The sequence below is a fragment of the Panthera uncia genome, assembly GCF_023721935.1.
Source record: "Panthera uncia isolate 11264 chromosome B2 unlocalized genomic scaffold, Puncia_PCG_1.0 HiC_scaffold_24, whole genome shotgun sequence".
NCBI classification, from domain to species: Eukaryota; Metazoa; Chordata; class Mammalia; order Carnivora; family Felidae; genus Panthera; species Panthera uncia.
Genome location: NW_026057580.1, coordinates 99,834,645 through 99,859,467, shown reverse-complemented (window position 1 = coordinate 99,859,467; position 24,823 = coordinate 99,834,645). Strand labels below are relative to the sequence as shown.

Sequence of the window (24,823 nt, the reverse complement as noted above, 5' to 3'; positions counted from 1 at the left end):
GTAATGTACATAAAACACTCAGCACAGTACACAGCACACAATAAATGCTGAATCAATGATGCTGATATCATTACTATTTTTTAATAATAATAATAGACATCTAAATTATATTAACATTTATGAAAATAATGTGGTGGGTCAGATGGGGGGGGGCGGTAAGATTAAAAGCTAAGCAGCTAATAGCCCATAAACATATGAGCATCAGTTGCACCTAAAGATTAGTTTTTTTCAGCACATTCAAAAAGTACCTGAACCTAGCCCAGGTTCCAGAATATAGTAACCTGAGAACAACTGCAATTCACTTCCTATGCCTGCTGTAACAAAGTGCAAACCACATGTCTTAAACAACAGAAATTTGTTGTCTTACAGTTTGGGAGACCAGAAGTTCAAGATCAAGATGGCAGCAGGAGTGGTTCCTGGTGAGGACTGGGAGAAACAATCTGTTCCAGGCCTCTCTGCTAGTTTCCGGTAGTTTGCTGACACTCTTGGGTATTTCTTGTCTTATAGGTACTCCATTCAGTCTCCACCTTAATCTTCACATGGTATTTTCCCTGTTTACCTGTCTCTCTCTATGCCAGATTTCCCATTTTTATAAGGACATCAGTCATATTGCGTTAGTGCCCATCTTAATGATCTCATTTTAACGTGGTTACCTCTATAATGACCCTGTTGCCAGTTGAAGCCACATCCTGAGAAACTGGGCATTAAGATTCAAACTTTTGGGGGAGGCCACAATTCAGCCCTGAACAAGAACAGATGGTAAAAATGAGAATTACATTTGAAAAAATTTTGGAAAGTATTTATTTTAATATAGTTTTTTTTTTCTTGAGCAACTCAAAACACAAGAGGAAACACATTGTAAACTCTACAGTCCAACACCTGTGCCAAGATGGGATTATTATGGCAGGCAGAACTTGTATCTCTATAAACATAGAGCATAGTTGGTTTTTAAATATTTCTTTCTTAGAAAAATAGGAAGCCAAAAGATTCTAGTATTATGGCCAGCACAAATGCCTATTAGATTACCTTTTAACAGAACCACTATTTTATTGTTCATTCAACATGTGTTAATCAAGCACTTATTTTGTGCTTAACCTCATTCCAGACCTTACAAAGGAGGAAATCTAAAGTAAGGTACATGCTGTAAGGGTTTTTTTTTTTGCCAGAATGTGAAGATATAAATTATTTTCTTTATTATAGTCCTTAAGAGTTGATGGGACGTGGTCCCTAATGAATCTAGAATGTGTGCTCTCTAAGGCTGATTTCCAGGAATGTCATTACAGAGTGAAATAAAGTGTGATCTTGCAATATCACCAAGAGTGGCATCACAGCTAGGTGTTGAGTGGAAATATGCCTATCACATGCCATTTTTCACATGTGAGACAATTTACATTTTCACTCAACTGCTGTCCCCAAGGTTACAACTATTCTTCCAGATTAAGGTTTGGCCCCCATGAGTATGGGCAATAACCCTCAGTTCAATGAGGACAAGAATGAATTCACCCCAATAAATACCATGGAGAAATATGCTGCAAAAGGCACAGAACACAACCTCCCCATATGCAGAAGTGAATCAAAGTTACCCGTGCACGATGCCAGAGGGGATGGCAGCTTGGGGTGACAGGTGGCACGCCTCTCCGCCAAGTAGAAGGCGTTGCTCCTGGCAGTTTTTTTTTAAGTGAGGCATGCGACCTAAGTAGTGGCATTTCACAGCTGAGAAACCAGCTTGTAATATGCCTTTTGCTTCACTGAGAGGCGGGCCACATGTCCACATAGACTCCAAGTCTAGCTGCAAAACATTGCAATACATTCGCCTATATTCTTCTTACCACCAAATATTTATATTGCCATGGGAATGTAAATGGACTGCATGATTAATGACATTTTTCCAGACAAACAAAGAAGATGGCTTCCCTGCAAAGGTGTCACTTTCTAGCACAAATGTTACAAGGAAGAAAAAAGGACCAGAAAATGAGTGGGCGGGAAGAGTTAAAAATAAGTACCTATTTATCGGTCTTCAGTAGAAATTTACAAAAGAGAGTCCACTTTGTTTTGACTAAATTAGCAGATGGAAGACAAGTTCAAACTCTGACGTTCTCAGCACTCTGACATCTGGGTCTACTTTTCCAATAAATTCTTTCTCAACTCCCTTTTAGGCAAGTTCTGCCTCAGACAAATTAACCATTTCACCATTCCCTGTGTATCTGTTAGCATTTTATTCAGAGCCCTTATTTATACGACTTCCTTCATGGGAAATTCCTTTTCCATGTAGCTCTTCCCTTGCATGGCTAGCTAACATCTAAGACCAGAGTCTTATTCCAAAATACCTGACTAATGTCCCCCATCTAGAAGTAATGTCCTCCTCTCTTGAACCTCCACACCCTCTCTTGATTCACATCCAACCATACATGTAGGTGGCAAAAATTATTTCTTTATCTTTCCTTCTGGACTATAAGCAATGGTAGGAACTACAGAGTATCCATAAAGTCTGGAGGATGCATAGATAATATTATTTCATCACATAATCATACACACACACACACACACACACACACACACGCTGCTATAAATATAACATCAGTATCATTTCTGATGGCTATTTGCCTATGTTAGCACCCTTGATGGACATCTGCAGTCTGGATTCATTCTTGATACCTGATGCCCAGCATACTGCTGGGTGATTAGTGGGACCTGCATTTGTCAAATAAATGAATTAACTGGTTGACTCATTGATAAGAAACTAAGGCTTGCCCTTCAAGCCCACATAGAAAGACTAAGGGTGGAGGAAAATCAGAGACTAGAAAGAGAATATGAAGAGATAAAGGCAAATGATTTGGAGATGCTTCAGGGTTTATAGAGAGCAAAAGCCAAACTACAAGGAAAAGTCTTCTTATCGTAATGAGCTGTGTGTAACCTCAGGTAAGTCACCTAACCTCATTTTTTTTTCTAAATCAAGGACTTAGATAAATATTTCCTCCAACATGAAAACTATCATTCTAAATAAATACTAAATAGAAGTGACTGCTTATAATGTTTGGGGAAAAGCAGAGGTCGGGAGGCAGTTATTAATAATTAAAATGAGAATATAATAATATAAGCTATAATGCAATATACTGCAACTAGCTATATTTATGTAAAACTTCACAGTTTCAGGGCACCTGGGTGGTTCAGTTGGTTAAGCATCTGACTTCAGCTCAGGTCATGATCTCACAGCTTGTGAGTTTGAGCCCACGTTGGGCTCTGTGCTAACAGCTCAGGGCCTGGAAGCCTGCTTCGGATTCTCTCTCTCTCTCTCTCTCTCTCTCTCTCTCTCTGCCACTCTCCCACTTGTTCTCTCTCTGTGTCTCAAAAATAAATAAATAAACATTAAAAAAAGCTTTACAGTTTCAACAGCACCTTCATAATAGTTCATTTGGTCCTCACAGGAGGCTGGGAGAAAAGCATGACAGACCCTTTACAGATGAGAAGACAGGCTTTAAGTGGTCTGGTGACTTGTCCAGAGTCACAAGGAATAGCTGAGGGGGGGAATAAGACAAACCCAGTTCGTCCCACTCAGTACACTTCCCCCTGGATGTTGGGCACTAAAGTCTAAGGAGACTATTGTTACGCAACATCAATATTCATAAAAAGAAGGGGCGCTTGGGTGGTGCAGTGGGTTAAGCATCGGACTCTTGATCTCAGCTCAGGTCATCATTGAGCTCAGATCATCGAGCTCTGCACTGATGGTGTGGAGCCTGCTTGGAATTCTGTCTCTCTCTCTCTGTCCCTCCCCTGCTTGCTGTCATTCTCTCTAAAAATAAATAAAAATAAACTTAAAAAAATCATAAAAAGGAAGAAAATGAAAAAAATATAACCACTTGAGAGTTTTCATTGACAGTAAGTGTAGTCGTTCTTCCTCAATTATTAGAAAGGTAAAGGTAAAGAAGAATATTAATTAAGAAGAGTTTGCCCACAAAATATGCAATTAATTGGATGTTTCCTTTTCTTTAGTCCACCAGTGTAAGAAAAAAGCAAATAAAAAAATTATAAAGAATTTAGCAAAAGAGAAACCAACAAACAAGCATTTCCAAGGTTTTTGGTTCTCAAAATTGAATAATTAGTCTACTATCTTGTTTCATTTACATTTATGGTGCTAGCAATGAAAATTAATGCAAAATACTGCAAGCTCTTAAATCATCAAACCCTTTACTAAGACAGGAAGAGGGATTGGAACAAAAGCCCTCTGTACATAATTCAATTAAACTAATATTTATTGAATGTCTACTGTGTGCAAGGCACTGTTTCGATTGCTGGGGATACGTCAGTGAACAAAACAGAACTAAGATTCCCATTAACCGCAATACCACATTTGGCAAGTAATGTAAGAAATGAATAGATAAATGTCTTTGGTGTAATTTTTTAAACATGCACATTTTAAAACCAATTTTTTGCCTATTTCAGGAGCATAGAACATTGCCTTGAGACATGTGTAAATGACTCTGAAGGAAATAATTCATAAGTGTGTGAGAAGGCATATGCAGTGTACTATCACAAGAAAGACACTATCAGAAGGAGCTTCCTGAATTTCTACCCAAACTGTGGCCCACGGACCACCTGAGAGCCTAGGAGAAGTGCAGACTCTCAGGTCCATCCCAGGGCTGGAATCTGCAACCTATCGAGTTCCCAGGTGATTTCGTACACGTATGAAGGTTGAGATGCACTAGTCTAGTACATCTCTTTGCACCTAAGACAGCCTAAAAATAAACTGCTGAAAGGGAGAACATAAGCACTTCAAAAATTAATCACTCGCTCCATAATTTTTTTCATTTTCAAGCAGTTGTTTCTTTTCAAGTAAAATTTTACTTTTAAAATGACAGATCGGGGCACCTGGGTGGCTCAGTCGGTTGAGCCTCCGACTTCGACTCAGGTCACGATCTCGCGGTCGGTGAGTTCGAGCCCCACGTCGGGCTCTAGGCTGATGGCTCGGAGCCTGGAGCCTGCTTCTGATTCTGTGTCTCCCTCTCTCTATGCCCCTCCCCCGTTCATGCTCTGTCTCAAAAATAAATAAACGTTAAAAAATATATACATTATTAAAATGACAGATCAAGGAGATTACATACTAACCTTTCCTTCGGTGTGTGTCAATATTGAAAAAAATGAAATTTGCCTTTTCAGTGTTCAAATCTGGCATTTCAAGCCAAAAACAAGGGGTAAGTTGTCTATCACATGTACCAGTGCACAAGGGTCTCTCTCTCTAGACTCTGTGATTTCACAACCATCATGACTAACAGAAGTAGGAGACAGAGGGTGTCTTTCAGGTGCTTAGTTTGCCAAGCAATTATGGTCTGGAAGACATATGATAAAAACATTAGGAAAAGCTAGGAAGCGGGTGGAAGGCAAGCTCTCTCTCCATTTGTCACGAAACAGTCACTCGAAAATGGATTTATTTTTCCCTAAAGATAAAAAAGGGAGAACAGGGAAGGAGGCTGTTGGAAATTCACAGAGACGCAGCAGCCCTGCTCAGTGTTGACCATGGTAAAGAGAATGTTTCACCCACACATATACCCTGCCAACATTGGGCAAAACATCCCAGCATAGCCGCAGAGCTAGAATGTACTAAAGAAGGAAAAGACAGCCATGGCAGAGCTTCTATGAGCCACGGAAGGCCTTTTTCACTAATCTAAAGGAGTATGATTCTCCTCTGGTATATGATCAAAGCTCAAAGATTCTTCTACCATACTAAATACAAAGGACATTTTTCTTCCATCTTCAACTGTGAGTGTAACATAAACTCCGCCTCTTCCACAGTTTTAAAAAACCTCTCAGCCTGTCATTACCCTCTGCTTCATAACATAGAGAAACTTCAGCAGGGATCTATACCTACAGTAGGGTCACTTCCATTTACCTATACATTAATGTCCTCACTCTTCTTAAAATGGATTTGAGGCACTTTATAATTATATAAAGTATTAAATAATGCTGTTGAAGATGAAGAAGCTAATATCTATGCATGTACACTAAACATTTTTTTGTAATCAAGCATCAAATTTACCTTTGAGATTCCTGGTAGGAAAAGAGAAGAATGGAAAACACAATTCTCTCATTACCAGTTAAGTTGAAACATGTCAGTTCTTCAAGAGAGATAAATGATTTCATGATATTAAAGTCTACAAGAATTGTTAAAAATGGACTTTATAAAAGGGATATTGAACAACATACTAAGAAATATTTTCTACAAATCTTTGAAAATTATAAGGCATTATTTACATTTCCAATGTTCGTTCTGACTTGTAAGAAATAAACAGAGACAGTATTAAAACACTACCTAGAAAAAGCAGTTCTTCAAGGAGAGCAAACAAAGTCAGGCATGTAGTTTTCTGAAAAGTTAATTTCATCTGGCCTTGTGACAGGAGCTGGACAAAGGATAATCCATGGCTGTAATCTTTGGCAAGCACCTGGTAGCCTCTGTAATTAACTAAAAGAATATTCTAGTGCTTTGGACATTGGGCCAGCAGGTGGCCAAGTTAATGAGGTGCTGAGAAAGATGGGACTCCTCACATGTATCTTGGGACTGTACACTTCTGGATGGAGAGAATATCAAAACAGTAGGCAATCACACTGCTAGAAATACATGGTTTCCTATCTCTGGTGGGTCCTTTAAGTATTTGTCCTGTTTGTTTTTGAACTTCTCCATTTCCCTTTCCTTCTCCCTCACTGAATAGTTGAGAAAACAGAGGATACCAAATATTATTTCTCTTCTCTTTCCCAAACTTAATTGTATCACCACCCAGAAGAAAGACTTTTCCTATTCAGTGTGGCCCAGCCACAATTCCTTCTTGCCTCCTCAGAAACTCTGCTTCGGTTATCCTCCAATTCTCCTTTTCTACCACTGTTTTCCATCAATTTTTAAAACTGCTTCACGCTTTCTCATCCTAGAAAATGTTTTCACTTAGAAGTACATCTCGGTCTATGGGGCGCCTGGGTGGCTCAGTCGGTTAAGCGTCCGACTTCGGCTCAGGTCACTATCTCACGGTCCGTGAGTTCGAGCCCCGCGTCGGGCTCTGGGCTGATGGCTCAGAGCCTGGAGCCTGCTTCCGATTCTGTGTCTCCCTCTCTCTCTGCCCCTCCCCCGTTCATGCTCTGTCTCTCTCTGTCCCAAAAATAAATAAAAAACGTTGAAAAAAAAATTTAAAAAAAAACAATGCAACATACTTGCAGCCTCCACTTCCTCCTGGCTCTGCCCTTCTAATGGGTTTAGAAATGAAGAGATCCTTGAATAAGTCATGGGAATAAAAAGTACAGCACAGGCAATACAGTCAATGGTACTGTAATAGTGTTGTATGGTGACAGATGGCAGCTACCCTTGCGGTGAGCACAGCATAACATAGGTTTGTCAAATCATCATGCTGTACACCTGAAACTAATGTAACATTGTGTATCCACTATACTCAGATAAAAAAAATTAAAAGAAAAAGTAAATAATTAACCTGAAAAGTTTTTGTACCAGAAAATAGGGAGTTTTCAAAAAATGATGGTACATGCCAAAAGAATACAAAAGCCAGCTTGTCAATTTAGTACCAAAATAAATAATGATGATGATTAATAATAGACTAAAATGCACTGAATAAAATAGGAATCCATAAGTTCATACTCACATAAATAAGTTGATGAATAAATCAGAAGTTTGATGATTAACAGGATATTTACAGAGTTTCAAAGCAACTTCCCATAAAATATTCATTAATTACAAACTTTACAGTGGAGAAGACTGGGAGATACCATATTAATCTAGCGATCAAAATTAACATCATCAATAATGGGAAAAACTTAAATCATATACCTTTTAGCAGTGCAGTGACAGGAACGCAACATTGCTTCTGGAATATTCCTAATGAAGAGGTATACCTTATATCTAATCATGACGAAACATCAGTAAAACAAAACTGAGGGACATTTTAGAAAATAATTGGACTTGTGGGGTACCTGGGTGGCTCAGTTGGTTAAGCAACCGACTCTTGATTTCGGCTCGGGTCATGATCTCATGGTGTGTGAGATCTAGCCCAGCATTTGGGGTTCTGTGCTGACAGTGTGGAGCCTGCTTGGTGTTCTCTCTTTCTCTCTCTCTCTCTCTCTCTCTGTCTGCCCCTTCCCAACTCTCTCTCTCTCTTTTAAAATAAATAAACTTTAAGAAAAAATAAAATAAATTAATAATAAAATAATTGGACTTGTTATCTGCAAAACTGTCAAAATCATGAAGTCAAGGAAAGACTGAGGAACTACTCCAAACTGAAAGAGATTAAGAGACACGACTAATTCTATACTAGATCCTGTTGCTACAAAAGACTTTATTGGGACAAGAAGTAAAACTCAAATGGGGTCTGAGAGTTAAACGGTAGTAATGTGTCACTGTTAATCTCCTGGTTTTGATGGTTGTATTTTGGTTAAGTTTGAGTATCCTTGTTTATAGAAAATCACATTAAAGTACTCAGACTTTGGGGGGAAAAATGAGAGAGATTCTTGGGGAGGCAGACGCTAGGAGGAAGTGGAGCCTACTGGTACAGAGCACTGTTTCCATAACCCTCCTTTCCCCATCAGCTTTGTGGTTCCCTTCCTGGAAATCTCTCCTCCCTTGGCTGCCATAATGTCTGTTGTTTCCTGGTTCTTCCTCTTTCTCCTTCTAGTTTTGTTTGAGTTTTTTTGTTTTGTTTTGTTTTTAATTTGAGAGAGAGAGAGAGCATATGCAAGGAGAGGGGCAGAGAGAGACAGAAAGAGAGACAGAATCTCAAGCAAGCTCGACGCTCAGCCCAGAGTAGGGCTCCATCTCACAAACCTTGAGATCATGACCTGAGCTGAAGTCAAGAGTTCAACTGAGCCACCCAGGCACCGCTCTCCTAGTTTTCTAACTGTTCCTTCTACATCCTTTTTCTGGATCCTCTTTCTCATTTTCACCTTCCTCAAAGTCCTGCCTTTACTGCTCCTCTTTTCACTCCATATCCTCTCCCTTGGTAATCTCATCCACTCTTATGGTTTTAACTACAGCTATTTGCTGACAAATCACAAATCTACCTCCCTTTCTACATCTTTGGCCTGTGGGATCTCTCAACCTTTTTTCCCATAGATGCCTCAAATTCAACTACTCTAAAACTCATGTTTTGCCAGTCTATGCTTCCTCTTTTCTCACTATTTAGTTACACAAAATGGAAACGTGGTAGTCATTACTGACTCCCCTTTCTCCTTTATCCTTATAACCAATCATTCACTAAATCCTAATCTCCCTACTAAATTCCTGTCAAATCCATTCTCCTTTCCATCCCAACTGACACTTACTTTAGTAAAGCTCTTATCATTCTTGACTAAATTAATTAAATTGGCTTTTTCTCCACCACCTTCCCAACTATCAATGGCCTATCAACTTGTGTCCTAATTTCCAATCTGACTTCTTTTCTTAAGCCGTCCTCTCCAAAATTTTCAGGGTGCTGTTTTCAAAATATAAATCTGATTGTGTTTCCTCTCTGTTTAAAATCTTTCACTGGCTCACCATGTTTACAAAATAGAATCTAAATTTCTTGGCCTGGCAAGCCTGTCCCTTCATGACCTAAGCCTTTCCTCCCTTTACAACTTGCTCTTTCCCCAATCCTTTTCCCTGAACATATATTCCAGAATTAGTGACATTTTTAAGTTCCCTGAGCATGCTTTGTTTTCTACATCAATACTTTGACTCATAGTCACTCCTCTGTGTCCTGTAATGGTGTGAATTTCAATGTCACATTCTTTGGGAGGCTTCTATGAGGTTACTCTCACTTCTTTCTTTGGTCCAGAGAAAAGTAATGACATTTCTCTCTTACCTCTTTATTCATACGTACTCTGATGGTTGTATTTACCAAACTGAATGGTAACCACCACATGATGAACTTCTTGATAGAGGGATTATAGTTCAGCTCTGGTCATTGATGACTATAGCAGAGAGCTTGACCCAGAGAAAGTGTTCACTAAACATCTGTTTAATTACAATAAACATCTGGATGCATATTCTTTTTACCATCATAATGACACCTGTCAGCCAAAAAGTAAAAATAATATGGTACACTCATTTACCCAGGAAAATGGGACATTATCTGTTTAAGTTGTTTCCCTGTTCCAATATCCTCATATCACCTTGTATTCCATTCTACTGTAAACAGTTTCTCCTCTTCAACATAGTGTGAGCAATTTGTTTATTGATCTGTTTTGTTTAGCCCTTTATAATGTACAAATTATAAAATATGTCAGAGCACCACCAAAAACAGAGGAAACTGCCTCAAGTATCCAGCAATAGCTGCAGAACAATCCATACAAGTCTAAATGAAAACCCTCATCTATAGCCACAGGCTATGGATGCAACTGTTATGAAGGAAAAATACAGGAAGCTAAGTGTGCTACTCAAAGTCAGCAAATCAGCAAAATATATCTCTTCTTTATTTGCATACATTCACTACAGAACATTCTTATATTTACTTCACATGGGCTCCCTTAGAATAAGGACATCTTCTTATTTAAGGTTGGAATAGCCTGACAACAACAATAATATCTTACATTTATTTAGCTCTATCTCATCTGTACAATAAACTTAAGGGATTATTTTTGTACATTTTACCCTGATGACTCTCTAAACATGGCTAATTCCCTGAAGCCTTTGTTTCCATCCTACCCCTGATCCCTAGAATCCGTCTCTAGGCATCCTTTTCTAATCTCATCTCATCCTTATGCACTACACACAACCCCTGATCATTTGCTGTAGAGATAGTACCATTCAGCCACCTGAGCGAGTGTAATCTCTCACTCTTGATCACAGCCCTCACAGGGATAGAATCCTTTCTTCTTTCATTAAAAAAGATGCCCCTCATTGAAGAGGGCATCTTTTGGGATGAACACTGGGTGTTGTATGGAAACCAATTTGACAATAAATTTCATATATTAAAAAAAAAAAAAAGATGCCCCTTACTGGCCTTTATTTTTCTGCCAGAAAAAAATGAAAGCCTCAACTAGAGTTTCATATGGAATGGGCATTTCAAGTTGGAATTTCATTTTCTCTAAGAAAGGAACTTTATTACAAGATGGTAACAAACATAAATATGGAGACAGAGTTGCATAAATCCTGGGAAGAAGTCAGATCACATAAGAAAATGGCTTTACCCAGGCTTTCAAGAGAAATGTTAAGAGCAGGTGGGTTGGAAGCAAGAGAGTTTGAAAAGAACAGGCTTCTATTGTTCAGAGTCTTTCTGACCTTTAAGAGTTCAGAGATATAACAGTTCTTGGCAATGTCAAGGTGCCAGACGATGGTCAGAGTAGGTGGGTTGCCGAAGTGAAGGGAAAGGACACAGAATTTATGTCACTGAACTAAGAGGATAAGCATCAATGGATCACACATATGAATATTGGAATCATTCGGGAGTATGACAAGAGTCCATATTGAAAGGCAGACTATCAGCAGTAAGAATGAGTTTTCAGTGACAGCAGAGTCTCCCGGAAGCTACTAAATGACAGCAGCAAAGTTGGGAAGAATTTAGCGTGGCTGGATGATATAAACCTCAGAGAAGAGAGGAATGCAGGAGGTTGAATCATATGATTTTGAAACCATCAATCAAATGGGGCACCTGGGTGGCTCAGTCGGTTAAGTATCCTACTCTTGATTTCGGTTCAGGTCATGATCTCATGGTTTTGTGAGTTCGAGCCCCATGTCAGGCTCTGCCCTAATAGCATGGAGCCTGCTTGAGATTCTCTCCCTCTCTCTGCCCTCTCCTGCTCGCACTCACTCGTCCTGAAAAATAAATAATATATTTTTTTAAAAACTTAAAAAAACAATCAAGCAAACAAACAAATGAGACTTGTTTTTAAAAAAATATCTAATACGAAGTTGAATTAGTCCTGGCTTTGTTACTAATACATATTATAGTCTTGGGCAAGCCATTTTATTTCCCTGGATCTTTTGTTTTCTCATTTATAGCATGAGAAAGAGTCCTAAAATCTATACCACATGCTATGCTTTTAACCACGAATTTCATGTTTGTCTTATTTTACTGGGCTTTAGGGTCAAAATCTATACCTGATTAACTGATTGCATGTACTTGCTCATTATTCATCAGCTAAAAAGGGCTCATATCTTAAGAATCTGTCCCTTTTGGGGTGCCTGGGTGGCTCAGTCGGCTAAGCGTCTGACTTCGGCTCAGGTCACGATCTCACGGTCCGTGAGTTCGAGCCCCGAGTCGGGCTCTGTGCTGACTGCTCAGAGCCTGGAGCCTGTTTCAGATTCTGTGTCTCCCTCTCTCTCTGACCCTCCCCTGTTCATGCTCTGTCTCTCTCTGTCTCAAAAATAAATAAACGTTAAAAAAAATTTTTTTTTTTTAAAAAAAGAATCTGTCCCTTTTGTGGGAATTTAACAAAAGCAGGTAAAAGTTACTTGTATATTCCATCTCTTTGTTCTCCAAAACACTGTTATGAGGTAAATAATATAGCAGTGATTATCATTCCCATTTACAAATAAAACTGAGATGAATATATAGTATTTCCAATAGCCTTTCATTCCTTTATTTTTTATGATTCAATTTTTGTAACCCATGAGTCTTACAACTACATATATGTCTCTTCTGACAGACTATGGGACCATTAAGGATAATAATTATAGCAATGATAATAATAATCAAAATGTCTTTAATTTATGTATTCTTAGCACCAAGACCAGGGTCTGACACATAATAGACCAATGTATAAGATGGTCATGTCTTCATTAGAATGCAAAATAAGTTAGTTGGTAATCAAAGAACTGCTCTCCCAAAATCATTTTTGTTTTTCAGTTGCCAATTTAGGCTTTTATCAGGATCATTTAGATAATCAGCTCGAATCTTTAATTTCTTGGCCATGAAGTGACCAAAACAGATAATTTTAAAATTGATAAAGGAGAATTTCTGCCTGAATCAATAAATTATCTTCATAAAAACATTAACACTATATTTGGTACCACAGTGTCTTAAGCTTAAGAAAGCAAAACTTCCCGTGAGATTGAAGGAAATTAAAATTACAATTTTTCCTGTAAATTTAGATCTTAAGTGTTTTAGACATTCATAGAAAACAATTAGGCATGGGGGCACCTGGGTGGCTCAGTCAGTTGGGCATCCGACTTCAGCTCAGGTCATCATCTTGCAGTCTATGAGTTCGAGCTCCGCATCGGGCTCTGTGCTAACAGCTCAGAGCCTGGAGCCTGCTTTGGATTCTGTGTCTCCCTCTCTCTCTGCCCCTCCCCTGCTTATGCTCTGTCTCAAAATAAATAAAAACATATCTGTCTCAAAAATAAATAAAAACATTTTTAAAAAAAGAAAACAATTAGGCATGAAAAATAAATAGAATAAATAAATAACACCTGAATACATAAGTTACATATATATTTCTGCATAAAAATTTTAATCCAATGATAGGCCTCTCATGGATAAGACAGTCACATCATTTTGCCTTTATATCTCAGCCTGACTCTGGTTTTCAACTATACCTTCTCTGAAAACCTTCTCCTACCAAGATGTTGCTTCCAATCTAATATCAGAACCCATTAACGATGAGTTGCTTTTTCAGTGGTTTTAGGTACTCAGGAAACTATTCTGTCCTCCACTGTGGTTTCCCACCCCTCTGTGGTGTTACTATGGGGCATGCTGAAAATACGGCTTCTGACAAATTTCTTCAAGATGATGCCACTCTAGCCACTACCTAGAAAGTTATTAAAAATCCATACAACAGTCATTGTATATTAGTACCATAGATCCCTAGGAGAAAAATTTTAGTAACTGAAGAGAAGTGGGAACTGCCAAGCCACATGATGGGGGAAATATAAAATAGGAGTTGCCATCACCATCTACCCTATGCAGGCCAGCTACTTGAAAAATTTATTCTAAAGCTAATAAAGTCACAGAGTGATTGATGGTATGGCAGAAGAATCAAGAAGAGTTCAATCGTTCTCAAAATAATAAAGATATCTCTTTTTTGTCATCTTTGAACATCACCTTAATTCCTTGCACATAATAGCTGTTCACTAAATACTGACTAAATAACTTATAAAATGGTTTAATAAGGCTAGCCAATATAGTAAAAAAATAACAAATATAGAAACTCAAAAGTATAGTAATCTGGGGACATTTTTTGGTAGGAAAAAATGGTTTTATATATTTTTTAAAGTTTATATATTTATTTTTGAGAGAGACAGACAGAGAAAGAGACAGACAGACAGAGACAAGAGGAGAAAAAGCAACAAGCAGGGAAGGGCCAGAGAGAAGGAGAGACTGAATCTTGAGCAAGTTCCATGCCATCAGCACAGAGCCCAATGCAGGGCTCAAACTCACAAACTGAGAGATCATGACCTGAGCCGAGATCAAGATTCAGACACTTAACCTACTGCACCACTCAGGCGCCTCTAAATGGCTTTATATTTTTTTTTATTTTTTTAATGTTTATTTATTTTTGGGAGAGAGAGAGAGAGAGAGAGAGCGAGAGCATGAGCAGGGGAGGGACAGAAACAGAGGGAGACATAGAATCCGAAGCAGGCTCCAGGCTCTGAGCTGTCAGCGCAGAGCCCGACGTGGGGCTCAAACCCACAAGCTGTGAGGTCATGACCTGAACTGAAGTCAGATGCCCAACCAACTGAGCCACCCAGGTGCCCCTAAATGGCTTTATATTTTTCAACAGGCTTCAAGATTACCACTGTGTCCCAGCACATGTAGCAACTGATATTCATAATGATTACTTTGTATATTTGAGGAAAGTGTCTATTAAATCCAGCACTCTTTTTAAAAAGTCAGAGAACTATATAGGTTGCAAAGATCAGCTTGTAAAATGTTTAAAATATAAAGTATAGCATAGGAAATATAGCCAATAATATTGTAATAGCTTTGTATAGTGAGAGAGGGTAACTAGACCTATGGAGATAATCATTTCATAATTATGAAAACATCAAATCACTATGTTGCACACCCGAAACTAGAATAATATTGTATATCAACAGTAATTCAATTTTTAAAATGTAAAAGGTTGGAGGTCAAAGAAGCCAAGTCTCGAGTACCCAGGTAAGTCAACTGGAGAATCAAGGTTCTGGATGAACAAGGTTTTATTTGGATGTGAACCCTTTTTCTTAAATCACAAATAGAGTATCTCATAACTATCTCTGGTTTTTCTTTTGTCCACATACCCATGCCTGCTAATAATGTATGTGCTCTTACCCAAGTTACACACTGATATAATTATATATTAAATATATTAAGTCTTAGTCCATGTTGTTTAAACCTAAAGAATCATGGTTTTGAAACCTACTCATGACACGCCTGTGAATTACACCAAAATTCTCCTGGTCCTCCAGGATTACAAGACTAGGCATAGTTTGGACTCCTCCTTATCATTGACAAAGGAACACCTTTTATTTTTGCCAACTATTTCAACAGCCTAGTAGCTAGAATTCCACAATAACTAACATTTTCACAGTTAGTTTTCGCCCTTCCCTTTAATGGATCTCCCCTACATATTTCAGTAAAATTCACTTTAATTATTTTTGAATCACATCAAACTGTGCTTGGGTATATCTTTCTTGAAACCAAAACTCTCTGGCACATGCTTCAAAATTCTCCAGTTTTTGTCCTTCAAATTAATAAGCATTCACAGTCACAAAATATAAGAATCCAAGTTGAGTTGCTATCTTTATTATTAGTTATTGGACCACACTCGCCACTCCAGACAAGCTAACCTGCTTATTTTATCCCATGGGGACATTCTTACTACTGCTTCTAACTTTTAAAAGAAATGTCATATAAAAAAAACACTTATCAAAATTCCCTTTTTTGTGGCTTTTTTCTCACCAATTATCCTCACCAATATTTTCTTCCAGTGTTCCCTAAACATGTATAAATTCATGTTTCTAAATGCCCACACATACTTTATTTGGTTTACATGTGTTCAACTGTACCCTCTTTACAGTGTAAAGTACTTAGTAACTGAGACCAAGCCTTTACATTTTTTACATATTTTTGTATAGCATATCTTCAATTAGAATTGAGTGACTATTGTGATGGCTTTTCATTTAAATTACTTGTATTGATTGATTTATCTATAAAGTAGTACAGTATATAATGGAAAACCATACTGTCAAGGGAATTCTGAAGACTGAATGACCACCAGAGTCAGCCAGGAAGTAGTTTGCTGGTGATAGACTATGGGACATTACACTTGACCCTCCCTTACTTAGTCTCAATGTATATAATTAAATCCTGAGGACACAAAGCTGGTCTTATGGTGATGCTAAAATGAATTAAATAATCAAACCCCAGAACTTACTGATAAGGTCAATTTAAGCTAATAATTTTATATTTAAAAGGAAACAAAAAGTAAAGTCTTACTCTCAGATATAATAACAATACCAATATTAATAACTGCTCAAGCACAAAAAGAAGGAGATATGGCCTAGCAGCAGCACATATGTTTTAGAACACTTTTGGATAAGAACTTATCTCAAATCTACTTGAGTTATTTGTGATGATGAAGGAATTAAAAACTAGAATAAATGGGCGAGAGAACTGGTGAGATCCAGCACAAAAGAGAGGATTTACTGATGGCAAATATCACAAGGAAGAGGAATTTAAATTGTTTTGGACGACTCCCAGTGGTTGATGGAGAATTGGTGGAAATTTCAGAAAGTCAGGTCATTACACAGAAAAGCAGACTAGTAGGTGAAATACTGCTTCTGAATTTAAGTCCTATATTCTCTTACTCATATTAGAAATCCTAATCACCAATAGGAAACTCAGAGTATATGGGAACTGCTTCTTGGGAAAGATGTAATCGTGGTGTTTTAAGCATCTTTAATTGATTAACCCAAATAACCTTTGATGACACTGCTGTTCCTTATTTTGTGACAAAATGGAGCAACTATTAAGGTAACTTTTTGTGAAATAGGTTGGAATCAAGATAAGAAAGATATGAAGAAAGTTGCGGGGGCATAGATAGAAAATACAATATTTGGTAGAAATAAAACTCTTATATGTAACTTCATTACCTAAAGTAATAGTTCACTGACTTTGGAGGATTTTCCTCTGATGCCATTGGACTGCTAAAGTAAGTTTTATATCAAATAGAAAAAGGGTTTTAAGAAGAAAAAAGATTTTGAAAAGAAGCCCTCAAAAAGGCCAATTTCATATAAAATGTAAGCAAGCATCAAAAAAAAAAAGGTGCACTAAAACGAAAAATGTAACTGTAAACAAAAAAGCACCTTACAGTGAAGGGCACTGTATACCAGCATAATTAAGTCCTTTATAATAACAACACTCCTCTGACACATAAGACAAAATACTGACACAGAAAGGCTTAAAACAAATGAAAATGTACCCAATCAAAAAAAAAAAAAAAAAACTTTCTGAAGTTACTTAAAGAATATTCTTTATTGGATTCGTTCAATGCTTTTAATGTAATCAGCTAGAATTACATTCAAGTGCTGCCTTCTATAACTTTTTGAAATGATAAATTTGATTCTTGATGGGGAATCTGCATTTCATCACAAGGATAAAATCCAGTGTCCTTGGCCAAGATATTCTTCACAGAAGTAGGCTATTTTTGTATTTTATGCTTAGCATATTTAAAGACACACAGTCCAGGTGAGTAACTTGCTCCAAAATGCACTCAATCTTTATCTGTGAATAAGGCTCTATTGCTTCAGTACCTACTCTTCGACGGATCCTCTTTCAATACTCTCCTCAGTGACTATCCTGAAAATTTTTCTGGAGAGCTTACTGCAGGTACCAATACTCTTTGATGCCAGGGAAACCAACAGTTGTCATGACCAGAGGTTAAGTGTGGTGCAAATGATGTGGCAGAAGATTGAAAGGTATGTAAAAGAATATTACAATGGAATTCTAGCTGGTTTAGAAAGCAAACAGAAAATATCTCCCAGCTTAACTTTGATATAAAATGAAATAAGAAAGGGTTATAAAAACAGTTGGGGCATTCAAATAATAGGATGCCCCAATTGTGATTGTAAAGTCCATCAAAATTAACCATGGAAATGAAGGTACACTAATCTAGTCACTTAGTACTTTTACTATACAATGCTAGCTTAACTATACGAGCTACTCTTCTAATACTAGCTTAACTATGCTAACTTAACTTCTAATTTAAAAAATTATGATGATAAATTTACTACAGAATGGCTAATTTGGAAAGGAGAGGTGAAGGTCACTGGAGGTTCCAGAATTTCTAAGCTCCAAATTGTTAATATCCAAACTGGCCTCTTTCCTGAATAGTGCCCAGATGGCAGAGACAACACTGATATGTGGTCTTAGCTGCTTTTTGACAAGGAACTGTCACCAGTAGGTGACCCCATCAGTCTGAAGGCAGGAAAATTACTAAATGATGCAAGGAAATGCCTGCAGGCCAGTACACCATGGGTCCCTGAGAAGCAGGAGGGCAGAACCTCAGGAAAAATGAATTTTCAGCTGGTGCTTATACAAAAGAGACTGTTACGTTTCTTTGCAGATAGAAGAAAATAAAATCAATTTCATTTCCATACATATTACGTCTAATAAGAGACTGTTAAAAACTGAGAACAAACTGAGGGTTGATGGGGGGTGGGAGGGAGGGCAGGGTGGGAGGGAGGGCAGGGTGGGTGATGGGTATTGAGGAGGGCACCTTTTGGGATGAGCACTGGGTGTTGTATGGAAACCAATTTGACAGTAAATTTCATATATTAAAAAATAAAAAAATAAATAAAAATAAAAATAAAAACCTCAAATAAAAAAAAAAAAGAATAGGAACAAATTCTCCTTGAGAGGAAATAAGATCATATGTAAAAGGTAGGGGAATGGCGTCATCTCTTGATAATAGACACGAAAGTTAGCTATGACACTGCTCTATGAACACAACGTAGTCTAGAATCAACTACTACAATAGTATGGAGACATAATCTCTGCCGCACAAAATCAGTCAGAAGGCAGAAAGGAAATAAAGTAATCCAAACTAATATAGGGTGAAATTTTAATATTAGCCCTTCCTGAACAAAATTGGCAAACACAAGTCAAATTAATTTTCCAAAAACATAATTCTACTTGTCAGAAAGCAACCCACTATAAGCAATTATTTTTAGCAAAATGATGCAACTGAAAAACAAATTGAAGATGGATAGGGATGTCTTTACTCTTCACTACCCCAACATAAAATGATGTTATAATAAAATATGGGAAATAAAACTAGGGTATGAAAGTAATGAACTATTAGTTTTGGAAAGAGGAATTTATACTTCTAGTATCTATAAACTATTACCTAGCTCAACGGAGGGAGAATTATTTAATATTTAAATAAATCACATTCCATCTAGATTTTGCCATTCCCTTTTAGAGAGATCTAATGCTGATAATTAACACATCTTCAATTTGTGCTTTCAAGATGTTCCACCTAAGCACCAGAGGAAACTATGTTAAACATTAAAAATGCAGGAAATTAACATTAAACATTAATATGCAAGAGATTAGCATTTGAACCTAAAATTGTTTCTTAAAATAGTTATATGAGATTTTGTTGAAAAAGAGATATGCCATTCACTATTAAAAATCAAGATTCAGAAATATGAGTCAGCTGTTAAAAGTCACAATATTGCGGCAGAAAGTTTTTCCCCCAAAGGCAAATTCCAAAATTATAATGCATAATTCTACATTGTTTTTGTTTGTTTGTCCTGAAAACTCTGCTCCCTTTATTAAAGCATTGGTTTTCATTAATAATCACCATATAACCACATCAGTAAGAATGCTTTTTAATTTTGAAATCAGAGTTCACACCAGTGGCTGAATATTGTGTAACTGTTGCAAGAACATGAAGTCATGCCTTTCTTTCCTGGCCTTTCTTTTAATAATTTGATATTTTAAAATATGAATGCAGCAATATTCTCAAGATTCTCTTCCATATGCTAACATATATATATATATATATATATATATATGTACACACACACGTGTGTGTGTGTGTGTGAATTGCCGTAGGCAATTAATATTTAATCCAGGTCTCAGTTTCTTTATAGACCTAACAAGGGAGTTAAGAGTAAATGACTCAAAAGTCTCATTTTATCCCCAAATCTGCATAGGCTGAGAGAAGGAGAGTAAGGGAAATCTTAAAAAAAAATACTTTGAGAATTCATGTAAGACTCTGTAAAAATCAAAGTTTTTAACCTCAAATAAATCTATTTTTTTAAGCCATTTTAAACCTAATTTCTACTATCCTTTTATTAGTAACTGATCTAACTAAATTCTAATGAGCAAAATCGTCGTATTAGAAGAAAAAGACTAGAAACCAAACTCAAATCTGAGAGGTCACCAGTGCTATATCTCATAAAACAAGATAATTCTTGGGGGGAGTGAGGGCATCTGGATAATTTTAACATACTTAATAGAAAGAAAATAAATATATGATTTAAACTATTTACTTTTCCCTTGTATCTGAGGCACCCTAGAATTTGAAGTAAGTTTCTGATATACAGAGGAAGATGGACCCATGAATCCAACATTCCAAGGAAGCTTTGTATGTGAAAGAAGGGGAACCACACACTAGGACAAAGAAGCACCTTCAGCTGTTCGAGACAAGATAAAGCTTTCAAGACCAATTTAGGTGACAGCAAGTTTTGTTGTTTTTGTTTGTTTCCCCAGTTGCTCATATTGGATTAGTCTGTGAAGCTTGGAAAACCACAGCCAGTCATTTAAGGGTAGTATACCACCTTGGGCAAACAAGCCTTTCAAACACAAACTCAGAATGTGAGACAAACATGTAGCCCAAAAACTACAGTTGGATACTACTCACGGAGAGTTTGTATCTTATAGGTTCCTACTATCCCCCAAAACACCATGGGACACAGTTTTCCTCCACTATAATTACAGAAGGAGGATCAAAGGTAATGCCTGGGTGGGTGTGTACTGACAAGGGTAAAGTCTGTTGCCCACAGTGCAGGAAATAAATGGGGGGTGGAGGGCAGTATTATGATCATAAAGGCACATCATGCAATATACTCGCTTCCTCTGTACCTTTCTTTCCCAAATGCAATGCCTACCTTCTGTGTGGACTGCAGAGACATAGGTCCAATTGTAACGTTTGACTATGTCAAGCATTGCCCTTGCTTGCAAAGTGTCAGAAGGGACAACCCTCAGGAAGTATTTGTACAAAGTTTTGTCACTCAGGTCGATGCTTGTGGCAGAATACGCAATCTGTGGGATGTCGAAGAGCTGAAGCAGGTTCTGCACTTGAATGGCTACGGAGCTGGAGCCCGGGCCGATCACGCCGGCAATAGGCTTCTTAGTCCTGCCTAGGGGGAGGGACTGGCCGTCAGGCAGGCACCGGTTGAGCCCATCCTTTTCATCTCGAATGGAAATCAGAGAGTCCCTGATGAACTCAATGCTCTGCTCCAGAGCCACGGAGGAGTGCCAGCAGGAGTCCCGGATCTCACTGCCCAGAGTGATGTTGGGCAGCAGGACCGGGTCCGCGTTAATCTTATCCAACGTGTGGAACATGGCTTCCACTCTCTGGATGCCATACTGCTCCCTGATCTCTCCACACTTCCTCTCAGGCACCTTCTCGGCCGGAGGCTGGTGGTGGACTGAAAAGAGGGCTCCAATGATGACATCTCCGTCCATTCTGGCCACCGAGCGCTGAGACGAGGCTCCCGCCAGCAACACTTTCCTGCCGGGTCCTCTGGGAAGAAGGGACATCTCCAAAAAGATCGCTGGGAAAAAAACCAAGAGGAGCCGGACCATTGTGCTGAGGACGCGGTCCACAGCCTGCTGGCCGCGTTCCCACGCTGGTCCTGCCAGCCGGCTCTGCGCGCTCACAGCGTAGACAGACACCCGACGCCTGCCTCTCCCTGCTCCGTCCTGCTCGCCAACACCGCTGGTTCAACACTTTCGCCGCTTGCACCCCGGCCTCCTTCCCCTCCTCCGCCACCTAGTCCTCCACGACCACCTCCGTGTCCTGGAGACGCTTCTAAAAGGGGAATTCGGGCCCCCTTCTTCACCGGTGCATCAAAGTAAACTGGTCAAGAGTACAATGGGCATCGTGGTGGCAGCCGTGAGCTGGACGCTGCCGACAAAAAAAGGAAGAAAATCAAAGCTCCGTTATCACAAGACCTGTTTCAAAACTCTGGGTCAGTGATGTTAATAGTTGCCCGGTCCATTTCAACACATGATAGCGGCCGGAGGGACAGCTTGGGAGACAGCTGTGGTCAAGGCAGGACGTGGTGCGTCCTGCCCGCAGTGCCCTCATCGGTCCCTGGAGGCGCAGAGCCCCACCGACCCTCCCCCTCCTCCAGCTTCAAGCCTCTTCCAGGTCCCCAAATACCCATTACACTTACAGACTTGGGGGGGGGGGGAGGAAGGGGAATAAAGGAGAGGAGGAGCTAGGTCTTCCAGCCTTAGAGAACTTTCCGGATTTGAAAAGATCAACTTTTTCCCAGAAGAAATTTGGAAACTCATTATGAGGGTGGAAGCACTACTTCAAGATGAATGCAAAAAAGGAATGCACCTTTTACTTTAAATTAAAGGGGTTGAAAAGACCTCAACATACAACCCGAGTAGTAAATATAATTTGCCAGCTTGAGGAAATCCATATTAGTTACTAAGGCAACGCCTGGTAAAGTCTCAGCATGTCGGAGTTTGGTATGTCTCCCACACCCCCGCCCCCCCCCCCCCATACACACACCCAAGAAGTCAGGCTTACTGTAGATGTTCAGGGAGAAAGGGTGCAGATAAGGTAACTTGATGCCCGCGATGGAGGGTGGAGAGAGGGGGCGGAGGGGGCCCCTGCACCCGCCTAAATCGGGACCTTTGGCTTTGCACATTTCTAGAAAGGGAACGGAGGGGAGCTTCTGGGTAGCTCTTGCAGCGGTAGCTCAAGCTCTGCCTCCTTCAGAACCCTGGACAGTGCTCAGTCCAGCTGCGGAAACATTCCCCTGCAGGGCCTGGAGCCGACGCTTCGACCAGCGAGTTGCAATTCTTTGACACCCCCCCCACCCCACCCCCAACTTCGCTCTTTTAACCCTCCTCCCTGCGTTCTTTACACACACACAAACACACACACACACACACACACATACACACACACACACACCCCTTCCTTCGCCTCCCACCACCCCTCCATCCTCATTCTCTTTGCCTTGCAGCCAGTGCTCCTGCAGGTATATTCAAACCCGACCGCTTCGGGGGCAGAGGCGCCAAATCTCAGCCGCCTCTGGGGCTGAAGTTGGCTCCCTCTCGTTCCTCCCGGCTCCGTTTCTCAAGGTGAGAGTCGGACAAGAAAGGAGCTAAGGGAGCGGGCGGGGAGCGAGAGCATGAGGTGAGCCAGGCAGGAGGAAGGTAACCCAGGCATCCACGGGTCCCGACGCTTCCCGGGGATGCTGGACTAAAAGAAATAAATAAGCGGGGATGCCTCTGAGATCAAGAGGAAATCCCACAGACTGCAACTATGTCTGCCACTGTGGGTGGGTTTCACCGCCCAGAGGTGTCTGCTTACCTGGGTCTGCTTGGAGAATTGGACTTGAGACGTACCTGAGTCCGGATAGACAGCGCTATGGTCCTCGGGCCAGAACACCACTCGGGCCACGCTCGGTTCGCAGACGCCTCAGCTCTAAGCCAGACGGTGCAAGGATGCGATCTGGGCTGTACACTAGTGCCCTCTTTCTTCAGCACTATTTTACCGCAAGGAAAAAGAGGGAGGGGGAAGGGGGGAAAAAAACAGGTCACCCAAGGCTTGTCTATTATCTCATGCATAAAAATCAGTGTTTGATGGGGGGGGGGGGAACCTAGGGAGAAGTGAGAAATATTAATTCCTCTACTACCAGAGGGTTCTTATAGAAGCTGCCAGATATATGAATAGTCAGATCTGATGAAAGGAGTGGGGAGCCTCTTAGGATGCTTTAGGTGAATATTCTTTGTATATATTTCAAGGACCCAAATACATGTCCTTTCCCTAGAAGTAAAGCCCCTATGGAGGGAGACAGTTAATACATGTGTAGACATTTAGATAAAGTCTCTTAGTAGGTTGCAGGGGAAAGTCTGCATACGGTGAGAGTAGGGGAAAGAGGGGTATGCACATGATGAATCCAGGTAAGCCAAATGAACAGAGACAAACATTGGCTGCATTTTCCAGGTCAAGATGTAACTAAATTAAGAGGAGAGTCAAGTCACATGAAAACAGTGGAGTGAAAAACACTTATCCAAATTCCTCCCAGGCTGCTATCACCCTCCCGACAGGTCTCCAGTGTTGTTTCATTCTGTGTGAAAAGTGGAAGTTAAATCACATTCCTAGGGGAACATGTTGGCTGAGCAGAATGTGTCCCAGCTTCTTCAGAGGGGAAAGGCAAGTGACAGTGTGCCTTTCCACTCTGGCTCAAAGCTTTCTATCTGTGTCATCTGCAGAAAAGAAAGATCAACTTATGTGAGTCCCTTTATAATCACCTTGCTCATGTCATCATTTCCTATGGACTGGTGCCATGTCCATCTGTAAGTGGCAATTCCATGTGGCAGTTTTAAATACTCTTCTAGTGTGTTCCATGAAACTTAGGAAAGAAAACGATACTTCCTGTCAAGGACAGATCCTCTTTCTTGTTCTGGTTCTGGTCTTTTTCCCCAGGTGTCAGATTTTTCTGGACTTTAATTAGACAACATAAAGAGGATAGGATTTTTTTTTCTTTTTCCACAAATAACACACTGAACCAGGTAATAGCCTTTAGACCTATATGTTCTTGGTTCTGGAAGTAATAGTTTGTTTACTCAAGGAAGATAGGAAGAAGTTTCTATCTTCACACATAGAATAAAATGATTTT

General features: G+C 39.5%; 1 protein-coding gene across 2 annotated transcripts in view; it reads right to left on the bottom strand.

Moving 5' to 3' along the window:
- Positions 1 to 22,070, bottom strand: part of GRM1 (glutamate metabotropic receptor 1) — a 419,295-nt gene extending 397,225 nt beyond the window's left edge. For both annotated transcript variants that reach the window (XM_049654488.1, XM_049654489.1), the window contains exon 1: positions 21,062 to 22,070. In XM_049654488.1, the coding sequence (XP_049510445.1) occupies positions 21,062 to 21,761 (700 nt within the window). In that variant the 5' untranslated portion in view covers positions 21,762 to 22,070. The remainder of the gene's footprint in view (positions 1 to 21,061) is intronic.
- Between the last annotated feature and the right edge of the window lie 2,753 nt (positions 22,071 to 24,823).